The following is an 18,500-nucleotide window of genomic DNA, read 5'->3' as shown; positions in this document are numbered from 1 at the left end:
AAGATTATTCATATGAACTTGGTGATTAATGTGCATTTCCCCTTGTGTCTTAAGGGGGTTGTAGGAGTAGTTTAGGACAATGCCATCTAACAGAACTTTCTGCAGTGATGGAAATGTTCTGTAATCTGTTTTGTTGACTAGTAGCCACTAGAACGTAATTATTGAAGACTTGAAATGTGGCTAGTGCAAAGGAGGAACTGAACTTTTAAGTTTTACTTAATCTTAATTAAATTTTAATTTAAACAGGGATGTGTGGTGGCTAATGGATACTGTATTGTACAGCACAAGTCTGGAGCTTAGATAGTTGAAGTTCCTGGAAACCTAAAGCATAGAATCAGAGGTCCAAGGCATTTTGTGCCTCATTAATATAGCAGAGGAAGAGGAATTAGTCAAGATAGACACCTGTAATAACAAGAAGAGAAACAAAAGGTGTGAATACTTCTCAAACCTGCTCCAAGTGAGTTGGCAAATTGAAAGCTCATAGTGCCACTTAATTCTGAAATTGCTTTGCACTATAGATGATTATTTTCTAGGAGAGAGAGCAAGCACATAGGTCATAAGGGACAGTCTTAGGATATCACACATCTAGTGTGACAGGATGAGGAGGAAGAAATAGTATGTATAAATATTTTAAAACTCAAGAACGGTATGATTTTTTCACATTGTAAATATTGTTCCTCTTATTTTTTTTTTTTAGGTACAGCATCTGGTGCAGTAAGTACCTCTGGAATATATGTATTTCCTTATACTTCTTTAGCCTACTACACCAATCCTTATTTCTATTTTAATGATTATTTACTAAGTTGAACCCTTTTTCTTTCTTTTGTATGCCAAAGATTGAAAAATTGTTTAATTTATTTTAAAATCTAATTTTGATGGGACTTAATGAGAGAAAAGGGAATCAGATCGATACTGGTTTTCACAAGGATTTGAATTCTCCCTGTCACAATTAGAAGGGAAACAAAACTTGTAGGGACGTGGTGATTAACCTAATAATTTTTGGTTAAGCATTATATTAGAAAGAACTCTCTATATAAAAATTTATGTACCCTTGTTTGTTGCTGTAAACCTTTCTTAATACGTAGTAGTTTAAAATACTCTTTTGCTTGTACCTTACTTTGCACAATGTCAGGAAGACAAATAGAATTTTCAAAATTGCTTGGATTTTTTTTTTCTTTTTAGGAAAAGGGGGAACCATATTGCTGTGCTGCATTTTTTCCCCTCAATACTTGATTTTAAGATAGTAGTCTTCCAGGTCTTTTTGCTAATGCTTCTGTATGTGGAATCCTTAGACATTTTTATGGTGTTTTGGGAAAATAACGTAAGCCTGAGGCCTCATTTAAAGATAGCTATTTTATGACTATTGATAATAGCCCCATTCTTTAGCCTCAAGGTTTTTTTGTTTTGGTTTTCTTTAGTTCTTAAAGATCAATGAAAAGAAGAGTTCATACATATAATCTAATTTAATCAAAACAGTCCCGAGAGGTAGCTCTTACCCTCACATTATTGTTGAGAAAATGAGAAAGCTGTGAATTGATCAAAAATACCTTAATACTTTAAATTTATGGGGAAAAATTGTGTTTTTATCTGGGATTATGTTTAATTCATTTCAGTTTCAGAAGAATTCATATTTTCATACTTTACTATTAAACTTTCCCATCCAAAAATGCTGTGTATTTGTTTGAAAACTTCCTGTTGTTTGTTTTGTTCTTCCTTTTAAAATTTCAGGTTCACAAATTTAAGTTACTTGTACTCTTTATATTATGGTCATTATCATTGGTCCATGGAGGATCCGTCACATTTTTTCTCTTTATTTTCCATCTTCCTTCTCATATACACTCCCCAATAGTAACTCACTTGGATATATGTCCTAGGACATGTATGTATTGGGAGAAGCTTATGAAACTTTTTTGTTAGGCTTTTCTTGTGTTTTTTCTTTCTTCTTCTTTTTTTAAATTCTTCATCTTTATTTGTTTTATTGAAGTACAATTGACGTATAACAGGCATACAACATAATGGTTTGATATTTGTATACATTGCAAAATGATCACCACTATGTCTAGTTAACATCCATTACCACACAGTTATGTTTTTTTCTTGTGATGAGGACTTTTAAGATGTACTCACTTAGCAACTTTCAGATATGCAATATAGTCACCATGCTGTGCATTACATCCCCATGACTTATTTATTTTATAGCTGAAAGTTTGTGTGTTTTGACCCCCTTTGCCCATTTCACCCCCTCCAACCTCCCATCCCCAGGAACCACCAGTCTATTCTCTGTGTCTATGAGCTTGGTTTGTTTGCTTTGTTTTTTAGATTCCAAATAAGTGAAATCATAAAGTATTTGTCTGACTTATTTCACTTAGTATAATGCCCTCAAAGTCCATCCATGTTGTTGTAAAAGGCAAGATTTCATTCTTTTTTTAATGACTGAATCGTGTTCCATTGTATGTACAGTCATGCATGACTTAACAGTGATGGATTCAGAGAAATGCGTCATTAGGCAATTTTGTTGTTGTGCAGATGTCATAGAGTGTACTTATACAGACCTAGATGGTATAGCCTGCTACACACCTAGGCCATATGTTACTAGTCTTTTAGGACCACTGTCACATGTGTAGTCTTTCTTTGACCAAAATGTCGTTATGCAGTACATAACTGTATATACCCCATCTTCTTTATCCATTCATCTACTGACAGGTTATTTCCATATCTTGGCTATTGTAAATATAGGTTATTTCCATATCTTGGCTGTTGTAAATATTGCTGCAGTGAACATGGGGCTGCATATATCTTTCCTCGATGTTTGTTTTGCTTTCTTCAGATAAATTCCCAGAAGTGGAGTTGCTGGGTGATGTGATAGTTCTATTTTTAATTTTTTGAAGAACCTTCATACTGTTTTCCATAGTGGCTGCACCAATTTACATTCCCACTAACAGTGCACAAAGGTTCCCTTTTCTCCACATCCATGCCAACACTTGTTATTTTTTGTCTTTTTGATAATAGCCATTCTAAGAGATGTGAAGTGATAACTCTTTGTAGTTTTGATTTTGCATTTCCCTGGTGTTTAGTGATGTTGAACATCTTTTCATGTGCCTGTTGGCCATCTGTATATCACCTTTGGAAAAATCTCTATTTGGATCATCTGCCTATTTTTGAGTTGTATTTTCTTTTCTATTGAGTTGTATGAGTTATTTTGTATTTTGCATATTAACCCTTTGTCGGACATACAATTTCAAATGTTTTCTCCCATTCGATAGGTTGCCTTTTCATTTTTTTGATGATTTCCTTTGCTGTGCAGAAGCTGTTTAGTTTAATGTAGTTCATCTTGTTTATTTTTGCTTTTGTGTTGCCTTTGCTTTTAAAGTCGGATCCAAAAGATCATCACCAAGACCAATGTCAAGGAGCCTACTGCCTGTGTTTTCCTCTAGGAGTTTTATAGTTTCAAGTCTTAATCCATTTTGAGTTGATTTTTGTGTATGGTGTAAGATAGTGCTCCAGTTTCATTCTTTTGCATGTAGCTGTCCAGTTTTCCCAAAATCATTTATTGAAGAGACTGTCCTTTCCCCATTGTATATTCTTATCTCCTGTGTTGTAAATTGATTGACCATGTATGTGTGGGTTTATTTCTCTGCTCTCTGTTCTGTTCCGTTGATCTATGTATCTGTTTTTATGCCAATACCATACTGTTTTCATTACTATGGCTTTATAATAATACAGTTTGAAATCAGCGAGCGTGATGCCTCCAGCTTCATTCGTCTTTCTCAAGATTGCTTTGGCTATTCTGAGTCTTTTGTGGTTCCGTACAGATTTTAGGACTGTGTGTTCTATTTCTGTGAAAAATGCCATTGCAACTTTGATGGGGATTGCACTGAATCTGCAGATTGCTTTGGGTAGTAAGGACATTTTAAAATATTAATTCTTCCAATCCATAAGCATGGAATATCTTTCCATTTGTTTGTGTCATCTTCAGTTTCTTTCATCTGTGTCTTAGAGTTTTCAGTATACTGGTCTTTCACCTCCTTGTTTAAACTTATTCCTAGATGTTTTGTTCTTTGTGATGCAGTTGTAAATGGGATTTTCTTCATTTTTTTTCCCATTTCTCTTTCTCATAGTTCATTGTTAGTTTATAGAAATGCAGCTGATTTTTGTACATGGATTTGTATCCTGCAGCTTTACTGAATTCGTTTGTTCTAACAGTTTTTTGGTGGAGTCTTTAGGATTTTCTATATAGAATGTGTGTTTTTCCTATAACTGGCATTGTATCTTACTCTGTGGCTTACCTGTTTTTCCCTTTTCTTTTTAATCACCTCAGTGTTTTTATTGGTCTCTGTGTTTTTCTTCATTATTTTTGAATCAGTTTGTCAAGTTGTCCAAAAAGTATTTTTGGTGTTTTGATTCAAGTTGCATTGAATTTATAAATCATGGGGACATATTAATAATAATGTCATCGTGTCAGTGAACATGGTAGTCAGATCTTCTTTTGTGTCTGTTCTATAATAGAGTTTAACATTTTCTCTGTTAAAGGCGGCTTGTGCATCCTTCATTCCATTAGTTAGAAATAATTGCATAAGATTTGGTGCTATTTTGAATCTTTCTGTTATGCTTTATAATGATCATTTTTATGTCTGTTTATCTAGCAGGTTTGCTGAAGTCTTTTTCCTTAGTGGGTTTTCTGTGTATGTTATGCTGTCATCCTGAAATAATGACAGTTTTGGCTCCTTCTAATCTTCTTATCTATTTCTACTTTTATTGTGTCAGCCAAAACCTCTAGTACTAAGGTGAGCAGTAGCAGTGATAAGCTGGCATCTTTATCTTGTTTCTTCTCTTAAAGGGAATTTGTATAAAATTTCTCCATTAAATATGTTTACTATAGCTTTTTGTTATGTAACCTTTATTAAGTTGAAGCTTGCTTCTGTTCCTGGTTTGCTGATAGATTTTAGTGTGTACTTATTTTTTAAATTCTCCAGTGCTTTTTTCTATCAACTAAGATGATCATATGGTATTTCCTGTCGAGTCTGTTAATGTGAAAGTACATAGATAAATATTCTGACATCAGTCATCTTTGCATTACTAAAGTGAGCCCTAGTTATTCATTATGTGTATTTGGGGTGTGTATATGTGCACACCATGTGTTTGATTTCTTCTGAATTCAGTCTGAATATCTTAATTTAAGTTGCTTGTGTCTGAGCAATAGCTCCTCTCTATCTGGTCTCTAGAACAACTTGTATAAATGACGAACACTTATTTCTTAACAGCTTGATAGAACACAACTAAAAACTGACTGGACCTAATAATTTTGAGGATAGAGGTTTTGGATTACCATTTCAATTTCTTTAGTGGTTATTAAGCTATTCCAGTTTTAGATTTCTTCTAATAATTTTATATTTTCCAGATATTTATATATTTCATTGAGGTTTAATAATTATTTAGCATAGAACTAGAAATCATAATAGCTACCATGATTTTTTTTTTTTGAGGGGGTACCAATTCAGTTTATCTGCTGTTTATTTCCTTCTTGGTTACTCTGTTGCTCTTTTTCTAACTTCTTGAGTGCTTAGCTCACTGATTTTCAGATACCTTTATTTTTTATACTGATTTAATTCTGTTGCGTAAGTTTTGACATACAGCGTTTTGATTGTCATGCAGCTCTCAATATCTTGTTTTCTTTATCCCTCATTTGATTTCTTTATTTAAGTGTTGTTTTTCTCAGTTTCCGGATGTGGGATTCTTTTAAAAGTACGCTTTGTTTTTTCGGGCAATTTTAAGTTCATAGGAAAATTGAGTGCAAAGTAGAGGGTTCCTAAATACCCCTCCCCCCACATACATACAGCCTCCTCTGCTGTCAGCATCTCCCACCACAGTGGAACATTTGTTACAATCAAAGATGCATTGAAACTTCTTAGCACCCAAAGTCCAGTTTACATTAGTGTTCGCTCTTGGTGTTCTACATTCTGTGAGTCTGGCAAATGTATAATCATGTGTATCCATCATGATAGTGTCATTAAGAATAGTTTCACTGTCCGGGGCCGGCCCAGTGGTCCAGTGGTTAAGTGCACACGTTCCACTTCTCGGCGGCCTGGGGTTCGCCAGTGCGGATCCTGGAAGTGGACATGGCACCGCTTGGCAAAAACCATGCTGTGGCAGGCGTCCCACGTATAAAATGGAGGCAGATGATCGTGGATGTTAGCTCAGGGCCAGTCTTCCTCAGCAAAAAGAGGAAAATTGGCAGTAGTTAGCTCAGGGCTAATCTTCCTCAAAAAAAAAAAGAATCATTGCCCTAAAAAAATCTTGTGCTCTACCTATTCATCCCTCTCCCCACCTCCACCTCCCACCCCTGGCAATCTTCTGATCTTTTTACTGTCTCCATAGTTTTACCTTTTTTTGAATGTCGTATAGTTAGAATCATATAGAACGTGGCCTTTTCCGTTTGGCCTCATTCACTTAGTAATAGGCATTTAAGTTTCCTCAATTTCTTTTCGTGGCTTGATAGTTCATTTCTTTTTAGCACTGAATAAAATAATAATAATAGCAATGAATAGTATTCCATTGTCCGGATGTGCCACAGTTTATTTATCCATTCACCTACTGAAAAACTTTTTTGTTGCTTCTAAGTTTTGGCAATTATGAATAAAGCTGCAATAAACGTTTGTGTGCTGGTTTTGATATGGACATAAGCTTTCGACTCATTTGGGTAAATACTAAGGAGCATGATTGCTTGGTCACATGATAAGAGTGTATTTGGTTTTTCTAAGAAACTACCTAACTGTCTTCCAGAGTGGCCGTGCCATTTTGAATTCCCACCAGGAATAAATGAGAATTCTGTTGCTCCATGTCCTCACCAGCATTTGGTGTTGTAGGTGTTTTAGATTTTTGTCTTTTTAATATGTGTTTAGAGGATCTTGTTATTTCAATTTATAATTCCATAATAATGTATGATGTGTTGAACATCTTTTAATGTACTTATTTGCCATCTTTATGTCTTTTTGGTGAGATGTCCAGATCTTTTTCCATTTTTTAATTGGGTTCATTTTCTTAATGTTAAGTTTAAAGAGTTCTTTTATATTTTGGATAAGTCTTTTATCATTATCAGATGTGTCTTTTGTAAATACGTCCTCCCAGTTTGTGGCTTTTCTTCTCATTCTCTGGGCTGTGTTTTTGGGAGAGAAGAAATTTCTAATTTTAATGACTTCCAGCCTCTCAATTACTTCTTCCATGGATCGTGTCTGTGGGTAACTAATGTTTGTAAGGTATGCTTTTTTACATTATGATCAGAAAGCACAGTCTATAAGATGTTGATTCTTTGCGGTTTATTAAAGCTTCATTTATGTTCTGTTTTATGACCAGTCTTTACGAATATTTTGTGTACTGTTAATTTATTTTGTTATTCCTGTATCGTGGCATATTTTTCATCTGCTTGATCTACCTAACAAGAGGGGTGTACTAAAATCTTTAACTTGAAAAGATATTTTTATTTCTTTTTGCCTTGTAAAAACTTGTTTTACTGTAAAAAAATAATTTTCCTGGGGCCGGCCCGGTGGCGCAGCAATTATGTGCACACATTCTGCATGTTTTGAATACTGACAGTTGACTTACTGAATGGTAAGGTTCTAGTCTATGAGTGACAGTTTGTGCAGATATTGTCTATTTTTTATCTAAGTGATATATTAGAAAATGATAGTGGCTGGCCCAGAGGCACAGCGGTTAAGTGCACATGTTCTGCTTCGGCAGCCCAGGGTTCACAGGTTTGGATCCTGGGTGCAAGCATGGCACTGCTTGGCAAGCCATGCTGTGGTGGGTGTCCCGCATATAAAGTAGAGGAAGATGGGCATGGATGTTAGCTCAGGGCCAGTCTTCCTCAGAAAAAAGAGGAGAGTTGGCAGCGGATGTTAGCTCAGGACTAATCTTCCTCAAAAAAAAAAACAAAACAATTTCCCATTTTTATTACAAGCTAGTTATGTCACTTCAGAAATTTTGTATATTTATCTTTAGCCAGCTTTATTATCAGATTCTCTGGATACTTAGAATAGCTGTTTTTTTAAACTAGATTTCACTTGAGTCTTCAGCAGTAAAAGCAAGAGAATTTATCTCTTTCCCCATATTTATATGAGTCATTTCATTTTTATTGCGATGCTGTATTTGTTGAATGATAGTGATTGCAGACTCATGTTTTGGCCATGATTTTAATGGAAATGGCCTTAGAATGATTTTTATTGGCTTTTGAAAAATTTCCCTTACCGTTTAGATATATCTCCTTTTATTCTTTTATTTGAGGATTTTTGTTTTTATATTTTGGATATTGGTGAACTGTCACAATTTTCAGGATGTGATTTGATCATACCCAGTCTATTTATGCGAACATGTCATTGGTTTTTATTTCATTTGTTAATAGAAATAATTTCTTTTATGGATTCCCAATATTGTACCACAAGTTGCACTTCCACAATAAATTCTACTTGGTTAAGTGTATATACATTGCAGGATTCTTTTGATTAATATTTTATTTAAATTCTTACATTTATATTCACAAGTAACATTTCCTGATTTTTTTTTTTTTTGGTACCTTTACTGAGTTTTGTTTATTAAAGAGCTTTTCATCTTTTTCTGTGATCTGAAACAATGATACCGTATTTTTCTGTTCTTTAAATATTGTATATAGTATTCTGCTGTAAAATTGTCTGATTGAGTATCTTTTGTTTGCTTCTGTGGTAATTGGAATATTTGAGTGTGATGTGTTTCTGCTGGGGTGAATTTTAAGTAAAGTAATTTGCAAAGAAGTCATTTCCTCTAGATTTTGAAATTTGTTGTAAATCTGTTCTATGTCTGTGTTTATGTTCTTCCTTAATTCTGATCTTTTATTTTGGCTTCTTATTTTCCTTATTTAGAGTTGTGAGATTTTCTACCTAGTTAATGTTTAGATTTAGTCATTTTTTTCTCTTTCAGTTTCATTCACTTGAGCTTATACATTGTATGAATATATTTGTATTACATATACATAGTTAAGTTTGAGTGTACTGAATTTATTCACAACCCAATTGTTAACTGGCCTTTTTGAATCTGGAAAGTATATTAGCTTTCTTGATAATAATATATGTGCATTTTTTTCCTTATACCTAGGTTTTTTGTGGGGGGTGGGGGTGAGTTGCCTTTGAAGTATGTTCTGCATGTATTTTCTCACTACATCGTTTGTTACAAGGTCTTACTCTTTTTCTAACACTGCATCTTAATACATTTTCCATTATATTAAAAATAGATCTGCATAAGCTATGTCTATAGTACAAATGGGTCATATTTGGACTGTTTTCCTCTGAGTGCATGTTGAATTATCTCTCATTTTTCACCATTACAAGTAGTCTTGTGGAGAACATCCTTGTACAATTTTGAAACTATGTGAATGGGATTTTGAGAAGTGAAATTTCAGGATCAAGAGATTGTGTTTTAATTTTAAATTTTGATAAGATCTACTAAATTGCCCTTTAGAGAAATAATATTAATTTCATTCCCAACAGCAGTATGAGAGTACCCTTTTCTTCCACCCTTTTTACATTGTATACTAAAGTCTTTGTTCTTTGTCATTCATCTGAGGAGCAAAGTAGTTTTCATTTTAATGTGTGCTTCCTTGATTTACTAATGAAGTTGAACGTCTAATTATATTATTTGTATTGAGTTCTGTTAATGGCCGTGTTTATTTTTCCTTTAGATTGTCTTACTGATTGTGGCAGATTTTTGTGTATCTTTTGATATACAAAAGAAATATGATATACAAAAGATATACGATAAGAAAGTAACATGTCCAAGGTAACATAGCTAGCTAGTGAGTTCATTACAACATTGTCTTTAGGTATATCTATAGGTATTTTGTATATTTATAGGATAATGATTTTTTAATCTCTCATTTTGCAAATATAAAATCTTAACTTTTGATTCCCCAGAACTGCCATTTGTGTCAACAATATTTTATTAGTACAGTAAATGTCTCAGTAATAAAATAATTTTGGGAATGGTGTCATCTGTGACAAAAGTGCAGAGTAATACTAAAGCTTCATTGCAAGGAATATCTTAATAATTCCTGCAAGGTCCCAAAGCAACTAACCTTAAGGTTAAAAGTAATATCGTGGCTTTAGCCCATTCAAAATACACATCCAAGTCTTTGTTAGGTTTTCCCCAGTTCTGCAAGGGCAGTCTACGTCTTTGATAAGCAGCATTTGCTTATGGCTCTGGAGAGGTCTTGTGTTTAAAACAAAAATAGTAATTTTATAGGAAAATAAGTTTTGTGAATAGACCATGCTAATATGACTATCAGTACTTAATAACTCCTTGCATAAGTCATATTTTATCTTATGAAGATAACTTTCTAGTTGTAGTTGTTGATATATCCCTTAATGTTTTATGCCATTTTTCGTGTTATACTCAACGTTCAGATACATTTGTTTTTAAATTTTCCTTTTAAAATACTAATTATTAGTTTTGGCAAGAAGCAAGATAAACTACAGTTTTACTTCAAGTTGCACATTCGATACTTTGAAGGAAAAGGAGTAAAAACTTTATCAAATAAATCATTTTTCTCACTTGAGAATTGACTTGTATAAATGAATTTAGTATATTAGTTAAAACATTAGTGCAGAATTTATATTCCTGTCTGGAATGATTATTTCTATCAATGCAAAGAGTTGGAACCTTCCTCCTTAATAGGACCTTAGTTTGAGCCAGGACAATGTTGTAATGAACTCACTAGCCACCTATGTTACCTTGGGCATGTTACTTTCTTATGCTCCGTTTTCTCTTCTATAAAGTGGAGATAATAAATACTACCTCATGGGGTTATTAAAATAATTAACTTAGAATTGATGCAAAGCAATTAGCACAGGGTTTAATATTTAGTAGTTAATCAGGAATTTATCTGTCCTTATTGATAATTAGACTGTCCCTGAATACAGCAAGCATGAAACATTAATTCAGGGTGGGTAAAATGTGATCTTTAGGACAGAGATGACTAATTGTTCTAGTTTTATCATTTATTTCCTGAAACACTATGAGCCAGTTAGCAAACCTCCTAAGTCTTGGTTTTCGTACTTGAAAAATGGTCATACCTGCTTTGTAGTGTTAGTTGTAAGGCTCAAATAAAGTAATAGATAGTGAATACTAAATTGCTTACTGTTTACTAAATTGCTTTACTGATTTGTATACTTCCCTTCTTTTTCCCCATTACTTGGTCAAGTATACATTGCCCCTTCTTTTTTATTCCGTGATCTCATAAGTTTATTTCTGGTGAACTTCCTCTTGATGCTTTTAGCAGATGTGACTTGAGAAGTTTAAATGTGATTTTGGAACTTATAGTAGACTTTTCATTAGATAGTGCAGTTCTGAGATGCTACTGAGTTCATTTTTTTAAAAATAAAGAAATAGAAAACTCAATGCCATTTAATTTATGATATAAAGCATTACTCATTACATTTAAATCTTCCATATATGTCTCTAATTGCATCACCTTTTGATTAGAATATGTTATAATAAATAGATGAGTGACAGCAAGCTAAATATTTTCCAGAGCTATTTAATTTTGCTTCAGAGAGATTATAGTTGTCATATCCTATACAAGGTGCTAGAAGCAAGTTAAAGAATTTAATACCCTTTGGAATTATCTAACTATCCCGCTACATCATTCAGAAATCTATTGTGTAAATAGTAGTGTCAGATGACTTAATGGATTTCTATGGGAAGGGCCAATCATTTTGTTATCAAACAGCTCAAATTTTATCAAGTGCTTTCTTTGAATTCTAATGGGTATAATTTCTTCACATTAACTCTAATTCTCTTAGAATTTAGGGAAAATAATCATTTTACCTCGTTTTTTGTTAAAGTTACATTGATTTCTGTGCTCCTTAAGTCATCTTTTCTTGTCCTCCATCCCCACGTTTTGCGAATGTTTCTTAATTTAGCTAGTTTTCAATTAGCATATTTATTTTCAGCATTAAATAAGTCTGAAATTGGGATGCATCCTATAATCCATAGTGTCTTATGATCTTCGTTCTCCAGGCAGCAGTTATGGCTTAGTTGTGCATAGTGAAACAGCAAAAGTGCCAACATCAGGAGAACGAATGTCAGTAGTTTGGAAGAAAATCCCAGAAATAATGGAACAGCACTCTTATATGAGCTAGGAGTAAAATGATTATGATGAGAGAGAGGAAAAGCAGTGGATCATGTGTTTAGCCCTATTCCCAAAGCAGGAATCAAAAGTATGTCTGCTCTGTTACTCAATAAAGTTGATAAGGAAGAAAGAAAGGTAGGTGAGCTTTAAATAAGTACAGAAGAAAATTAAGAATCAATACCGGTGGTTTTATTTTATGTTTTTTCTTTTAAAGAAATGCTGCATTCCTGACATTGTTGATGCCGCAGAGGATGATATTGTATGGAATATAGTGGACATCAGCAAAATTTTGAGATACAAAAACTGTTCTCAATATGAAGTTTAAAAAATAGCTTAACCATTTCATTTGTCTGTTTTTCTTTATATGTATTCACAAAAGTGATATGTGATAAAACCAATGTCTCAGTAAAAGTAAATCTTTTCAAAAAGTTTAATGTGAAATCTGAGTGGTAAAAAGCATGAGATAGTTTGACAGTGATTTTACTTTTCTAGAGTTATGTACAATAATGTTTTATCTTAGATTTGAAGAAATGTGGTATAGGTCATGTCTGTAACTCTTTGAAGCACACTTTAGTTTGTTACCATCTGAAAAATCTGGTGCCCAGAACTGAACTTAGTATGTTTGATCTCATCCAGTAATTCATTCATTCATGATTCCTTGTAAAACTGCTTTTTTAAAACCACTTCATTAAGGTATGATTGACATACAAAAGCTGCACCTATTTAATGTGTACAACTGGATGAATTTGGGAATAAGTGTACACCTGTGAAACTATCACCACCACCAAGACCAGAGACATCTGTCACCTTCCGAAGTTTCCTCCCAGCCCTTTTATTATTATTTTGTGTGTGTGTGTGCACGTGCATGTATGTATGGTAAGCTTGTAAAACTCTTAACCAACCTTTATCTGAGAGATCATGTCTGTTGATGCTTGAAATTTTACTAGCACATTTTAGTAGGCTCTTAGTAGTTCTTTTGGACCCCAAGAGTGGATTTAATATGCTATATCAAGCAAGTTTCACATAAAACTTTGTCTCACCTTTCTTGTGGTGAGGAATTTAGATTCACATTTTGTTCCTATTAAGTTTCACCTTGTTGATTGTTAAACTCTGATTGTCATCCAAAAGCCATCCTTTCTAATTTTGACAGCTTCATCTTTGCCATGTTAATTTAAAACTTTACCTAACTTGATATAAATACTCTTTGGATTAGAGATGTTGAGCTCATGATTAATCTACCTATACTATATTAGCATCTAATTCATATATTTTCTTTTATCCACAAAGCATAGGTTTTATGTTGATGAAAGTTTGTCTTATGTGCGTAAGTTAGAGACTAGTTATTAAGAGAGCAGTCATATCCTTATAATTCTGAGACTTTATAGAATAGAGAGAAATCCTAAAACTTGAATTGGTCCATGCTGCTTTTGAAGTGTCTTCAAAATTTTCTGTTTTTCAATTACCTTCATAGAATAATGATGAATTATTCTAAATGACTTAAACTGTCAAATGTATGCCCATTTCCGACTTTTAATTTCTTTGTATATTGCTTTGAAATTAATGATACTGATATTCACTGTCAGTGGCACTGTTACATAATTTAAATCTTTTTGTGATTTTTTTTTCTTTAGAAGTCAATGTGGACTGAACATAAATCACCTGATGGAAGGACTTACTACTACAATACTGAAACAAAACAGTCTACTTGGGAGAAACCAGATGATCTTAAAACACCTGCTGAGGTAAAAATTTGAGGGCTGGAAATTAGCGATTGTTCAGTAGACTGGGACATATTTTTTTTAGGATTTTATGGGTAATGGACTATCCAAAAAAATTGTACTGCTTATATCTCAGAAAAGGATGCTACAAAGGCATTCAGAGGAGAAAAGTGTTAATACAGTCACATGAATCAGCAAAAGACAGATAAAACTCATTCTTTTCTATTGACAGACTAATTTTATTTTACTGATTTTTGTCCCTGCTCAGGAACCCTGGCTGGGTGCCATCAATTTAAGAAGGGTGATTTAAAGAATAAATTGGAAGAAAAAAAGGACTATCTCTCTGCTTCCCCTTTATTTTGTAAATTCACATTTCAGATTGTTTCCTTCTTTATAGCAAACCTGGGTGATTTCAAATGTCTCCCACTAAGTTTCTAAACATTTCCAATGGGGTTGGGGTAATGGAGATGAATTTAAATTACATGTACAAGTACTTCCTTCTCTTCGAGTGGGAAATTGTCTCTTTGGAAAATGCCCCACAAAAAGTATGTATGTTTAATTTTATGTTGCAAATTTTGCCATTCAAAATATCCAGATATACAGGACAGATTGAAGGAGTATACTGAGTAAGCAATATTGCTTGTGGTTTAATTAGGAAATCTGGAGTCCTAAGTAAGAGTTGATCTGGCATTTCAGACTATGCTTAAGATTTTTCTCAGTTGGCAGCATCTTTTTTCCTCCCCTGTTAATTAAGGAATTTGAGGAGGTAAAAGTATTTTCCAGGCCACCACACTAATATGCACAGCAGTACTTGGCAGGGGAGGTTTGTAGATATTATAATTTTGTGTCTATCCCAGTACCGACATAGTTATTTCAATTAAATATTTGCCCAAGACACTGTCTAGATTTGAATTTTCAATAGCATTCTCATACCACCCTAACTGATTTTATAGATTAGGTTTTAAATATATCATACTTATATTGTTTCTTACGTACGGTAATTCACATAGGTTTGTAATAAATTATTTATCAAGAAACTGAAATCTAAGCATGACTAAACCAGATTTTGCTTTTTCATAATTTTTGTTTTTCCTACTTACATTAGTATTTGAGAAGTCTTGTTTTTGAAATATAGATGCTGATTTTTTACTTGTGGTGGAGTATAAATGGCAAGAGCATGTAAGATTTGAAATTCAGAAAGACCTGGTTTTGAGTCTTGCCCCCTCCCCTTATTAGATAGTTACCTTAGACAAATTACTTTCTCTAAGTAACCATATGAATTTGGAACAATTGTACAAATGTTTCAATATTATATTACAGATTAAATAATATATTTAACATCACTTCGTATCTTATAATTGGTAGCTTATATTACCATCATCTCATAAGCTTTAGAACTGTATAGATTGATAATACCTAGTGAAAATGGTGATATGAATGATGAGTGATTCTAATTATATTACTCTTAACTGAAGGTTTTTATTTCCCTTTAGCAACTTTTGTCTAAATGCCCCTGGAAGGAGTACAAATCTGACTCTGGAAAACCTTATTATTATAATTCTCAAACAAAAGAATCTCGCTGGGCCAAACCTAAAGAACTTGAGGATCTTGAAGGTAAAACAGGAAAAAATAATTTTTAATGTTAATTTTTTACATATCTATGTCATTCACATTGAAAGAATTAATCCTTCATAAATAGGATTGTTCAAACAAACACCTTATTTTTAAAAATTAAATGATTAGAACGTTTTACATGGTGTAACAGTTTTCTTGTTGCTCTAGATCTCAGTTCTATAGATTTTAAATAGATTTTTATTTGATTTGATTCCACTGAAACTAGGATACCAGAATACCATTGTTGCTGGAAGTCTTATTACAAAATCAAACCTGCATGGTGAGCTGCTTTGATAATTCATTTTCTGTCATTATTTAACATTTTTAGAGTATGTCACTAATGTTCACTAACCATGATTGGATAAATCTGCAGTGAGAAATCTCTAATTCAATGAATTCCTTTCATTTAAGGGTTATATTATAAATGAGCTTATACCTTTTAAAGTTGTACTTTGATTTTTTTAAAAAAAAAAAAAACAACATTTACCATTGGGAAATTGAACAAGGACGTCATGTACAATATTTCCAAATAGAGCTGTGAGTGTTGGTGCATACATGGAATATGTGACTTAATCCATTTAGCAGATAGCAGAGAACCTTGAATCCTTATTAGTTTAAATTTTGTCAATATATTGTCAGACTGTACATTGAATGCTGATTTTATTTTAGCACAACATTGCTAAATAGCAAATATTTGTTATGGGAGAATTGAAGTAAACAAAATATCATGCCTCGCTTACAAAGGGAAGATTTTTCAACATCTTCAGCTATTCAGAATACCCTGAAAACCTAGATATACTATTCAATATAAAACCCAGGACTTAAAATAGCAGTGATTATGAGTTAGAATTGAGAATTTAGTTCTTCTCTCGCTTCTAATAAAATCTGGTGTCATAAACTATATCAGGTTAGAAGCAACAGATTGTAGGAGAATGGGCCTAATAAAGTAGTCTTCAATGTGGAATAACAACTGACAGGAAAGAGAGAAAAAAAATTTCTTAAAAGCCCTGCAGTCTTAAATTTGTTTACCTTTTCCTTTGTCACCTCATTGGCTTATATCATCATTTTCTCCAAAAAATATGTTAATTTATCTTAGTAGTGATGACTCCTTTAAAACATAATATAAGGGTCAGCCATCCCAGACAGATTTTCACAAGTGATTTCCTTTAAAGGGGGATAAGCTTTTAAATTATTTTCATAGAGTTAAGTTTATATCATCACTTACATGGAGCACCTTATTCCCTAATAATGCTGAGTAAATGAAATATTTTTGTTGTCCCTAAGAAAAATTTCCTTTAACTAGAATGAAAACTGAAATAATGAGTCTAAATCATTAAAGCTCAATTTAAATTTCTATGCTAGCATTGGCTAATGATGATATTGTAGATAGGTAGATTCTCAGTTTAGTAAGAAATATCAAGCTCATTTCTGATATAACCCTACTACAAATAGTTGGTGTGCATAAGTATCTATCTGCCTCTCAATGCTAGTATATATGTGCTGGAATTTCATAACATGAGTTTGATTCTGTTTTGAATTTAGTATCTTAAAAAAAAGACAAATCGTTTTATCCCTGGAGAAAATACTATTTTATTCCAGAACTATGCAGATACTTTCAGGGAATTTTTGCAGTAGCCCAAGCAGCCTTTGGGAAAGTAGCAGTGTGGGGAGAAACTGTCCTAAAAATTGGTATTATTTAAATTTGTCTTCATTCTTTAATTGCTTCCCTGGAACTTTGGAGCAAGCATTTGCTCAGTAAAAGTGGAGGTTTTTTTTTTCTTTTTTAGGATGGTAAATTAAATCTTATTGTATGAAACTTTTCTTTATCTCCTTTAAAGTTTGTTTTCAGTGATTGTGTTTAAAAACTATATAGTATTGTAACTTTTCTTTTTTCTCTTTAATAGCAATGATCAAAGCTGAAGAAAGCAGGTAAGCAGTTTTAGACATCACTATATATTACAAATTTGTAAATGTTACTGTAACACCCTTGTTTTAACTCTGTATAAATAATATTTAATGTTAGACCTGATGGTTTGATGACCTTGGAGGATTTGGGGCAGGAAGGAGGATATTTACTCAAGATATACAAATAATGCTTTACTAGACAGTGATTATTTGAATTTGGACTGTATCCTTTAAGAATTAAGAGGACTTTGTTATAGAAAAGTCCAGAATTTGGTTTGAGTTAATTTGGGCATGGATGAAATATATATTTATATATATCTTCGTTTACTCAGATTTTCCTTTTAAAAGGTAAAATGGGTGCAATTTAAAGTTCTGACAGAAATTTATGATATAGGTCAAATTTTATGGCATAATACAATCTGATAGGACATTGTGTAAATGAAGACAATTATTGGACTTTTGGAAATGCAGAGTGTTGCATGAGTGCCTGTCATACATTATCACGAATGTTTGCTGAATTAAATCAAAGTAATCCACTTTCATTATGTAGTTTTACTCTTTTGAATGGCTTAGTAGTTTGGCAGCACTGCCTTTTTTGCCTTTTAACAGTTTCTCTTATTCATTTGGTTTTATGGTATTTAAAATCTAGCTTTGTTTGGCTTCCTGATTATTAGTAATGAAATGACCAGTTTTCTCTTTTTTAAATGTATAGTAAGCAAGAAGAGTGCACCACAACTTCAGCAGCCCCAGTTCCTACAACAGAAATTCCGACCACAATGAGCACCATGGCTGCTGCAGAAGCAGCAGCTGCTGTTGTTGCAGCAGCAGCCGCCGCCGCAGCAGCCGCCGCTGCAGCCAATGCCAGTGCTTCCACCTCTGCTTCTAATACTGTTGGTGGAACTGTTCCAGTTGTTCCTGAGCCTGAAGTTACTTCAATTGTTGCTACTGTTGTAGATAATGAAAATACAGTAACAATTTCAACTGAAGAACAAGCACAACTTACTAGTACCCCTGCTGTTCAGGATCCAAGTGTTGAAGTATCCAGCAATACGGGAGAAGAAACATCTAAGCAGGAAACTGTAGCTGAGTAAGTTTAGTATCTTGTCTGCTGC

General features: G+C 33.2%; 1 protein-coding gene across 12 annotated transcripts in view; it reads left to right on the top strand.

Annotated features, from left to right (window-relative positions):
- PRPF40A (pre-mRNA processing factor 40 homolog A) overlaps window positions 1–18,500 on the top strand; it is a 54,535-nt gene that overhangs the window by 17,791 nt on the left and 18,244 nt on the right. For 6 of the 12 annotated variants that reach the window (XM_070240970.1, XM_023622926.2, XM_023622924.2 and 3 more), the window contains 6 exons: window positions 698–714; window positions 13,783–13,893; window positions 15,363–15,483; window positions 15,710–15,763; window positions 17,388–17,412; window positions 18,101–18,475. In XM_070240970.1, the coding sequence (XP_070097071.1) occupies window positions 698–714; window positions 13,783–13,893; window positions 15,363–15,483; window positions 15,710–15,763; window positions 17,388–17,412; window positions 18,101–18,475 (703 nt within the window). The remainder of the gene's footprint in view (window positions 1–697; window positions 715–13,782; window positions 13,894–15,362; window positions 15,484–15,709; window positions 15,764–17,387; window positions 17,413–18,100; window positions 18,476–18,500) is intronic. The other 6 variants (XM_023622925.2, XM_070240967.1, XM_023622927.2 and 3 more) reach the window with 2 other exon arrangements.

This window comes from Equus caballus, chromosome 18 (assembly GCF_041296265.1).
Source record: "Equus caballus isolate H_3958 breed thoroughbred chromosome 18, TB-T2T, whole genome shotgun sequence".
Lineage (NCBI taxonomy): Eukaryota > Metazoa > Chordata > Mammalia > Perissodactyla > Equidae > Equus > Equus caballus.
Note: the sequence above shows the minus strand (reverse complement) of the source record. Positions and strands in the feature narration are given on the sequence as shown.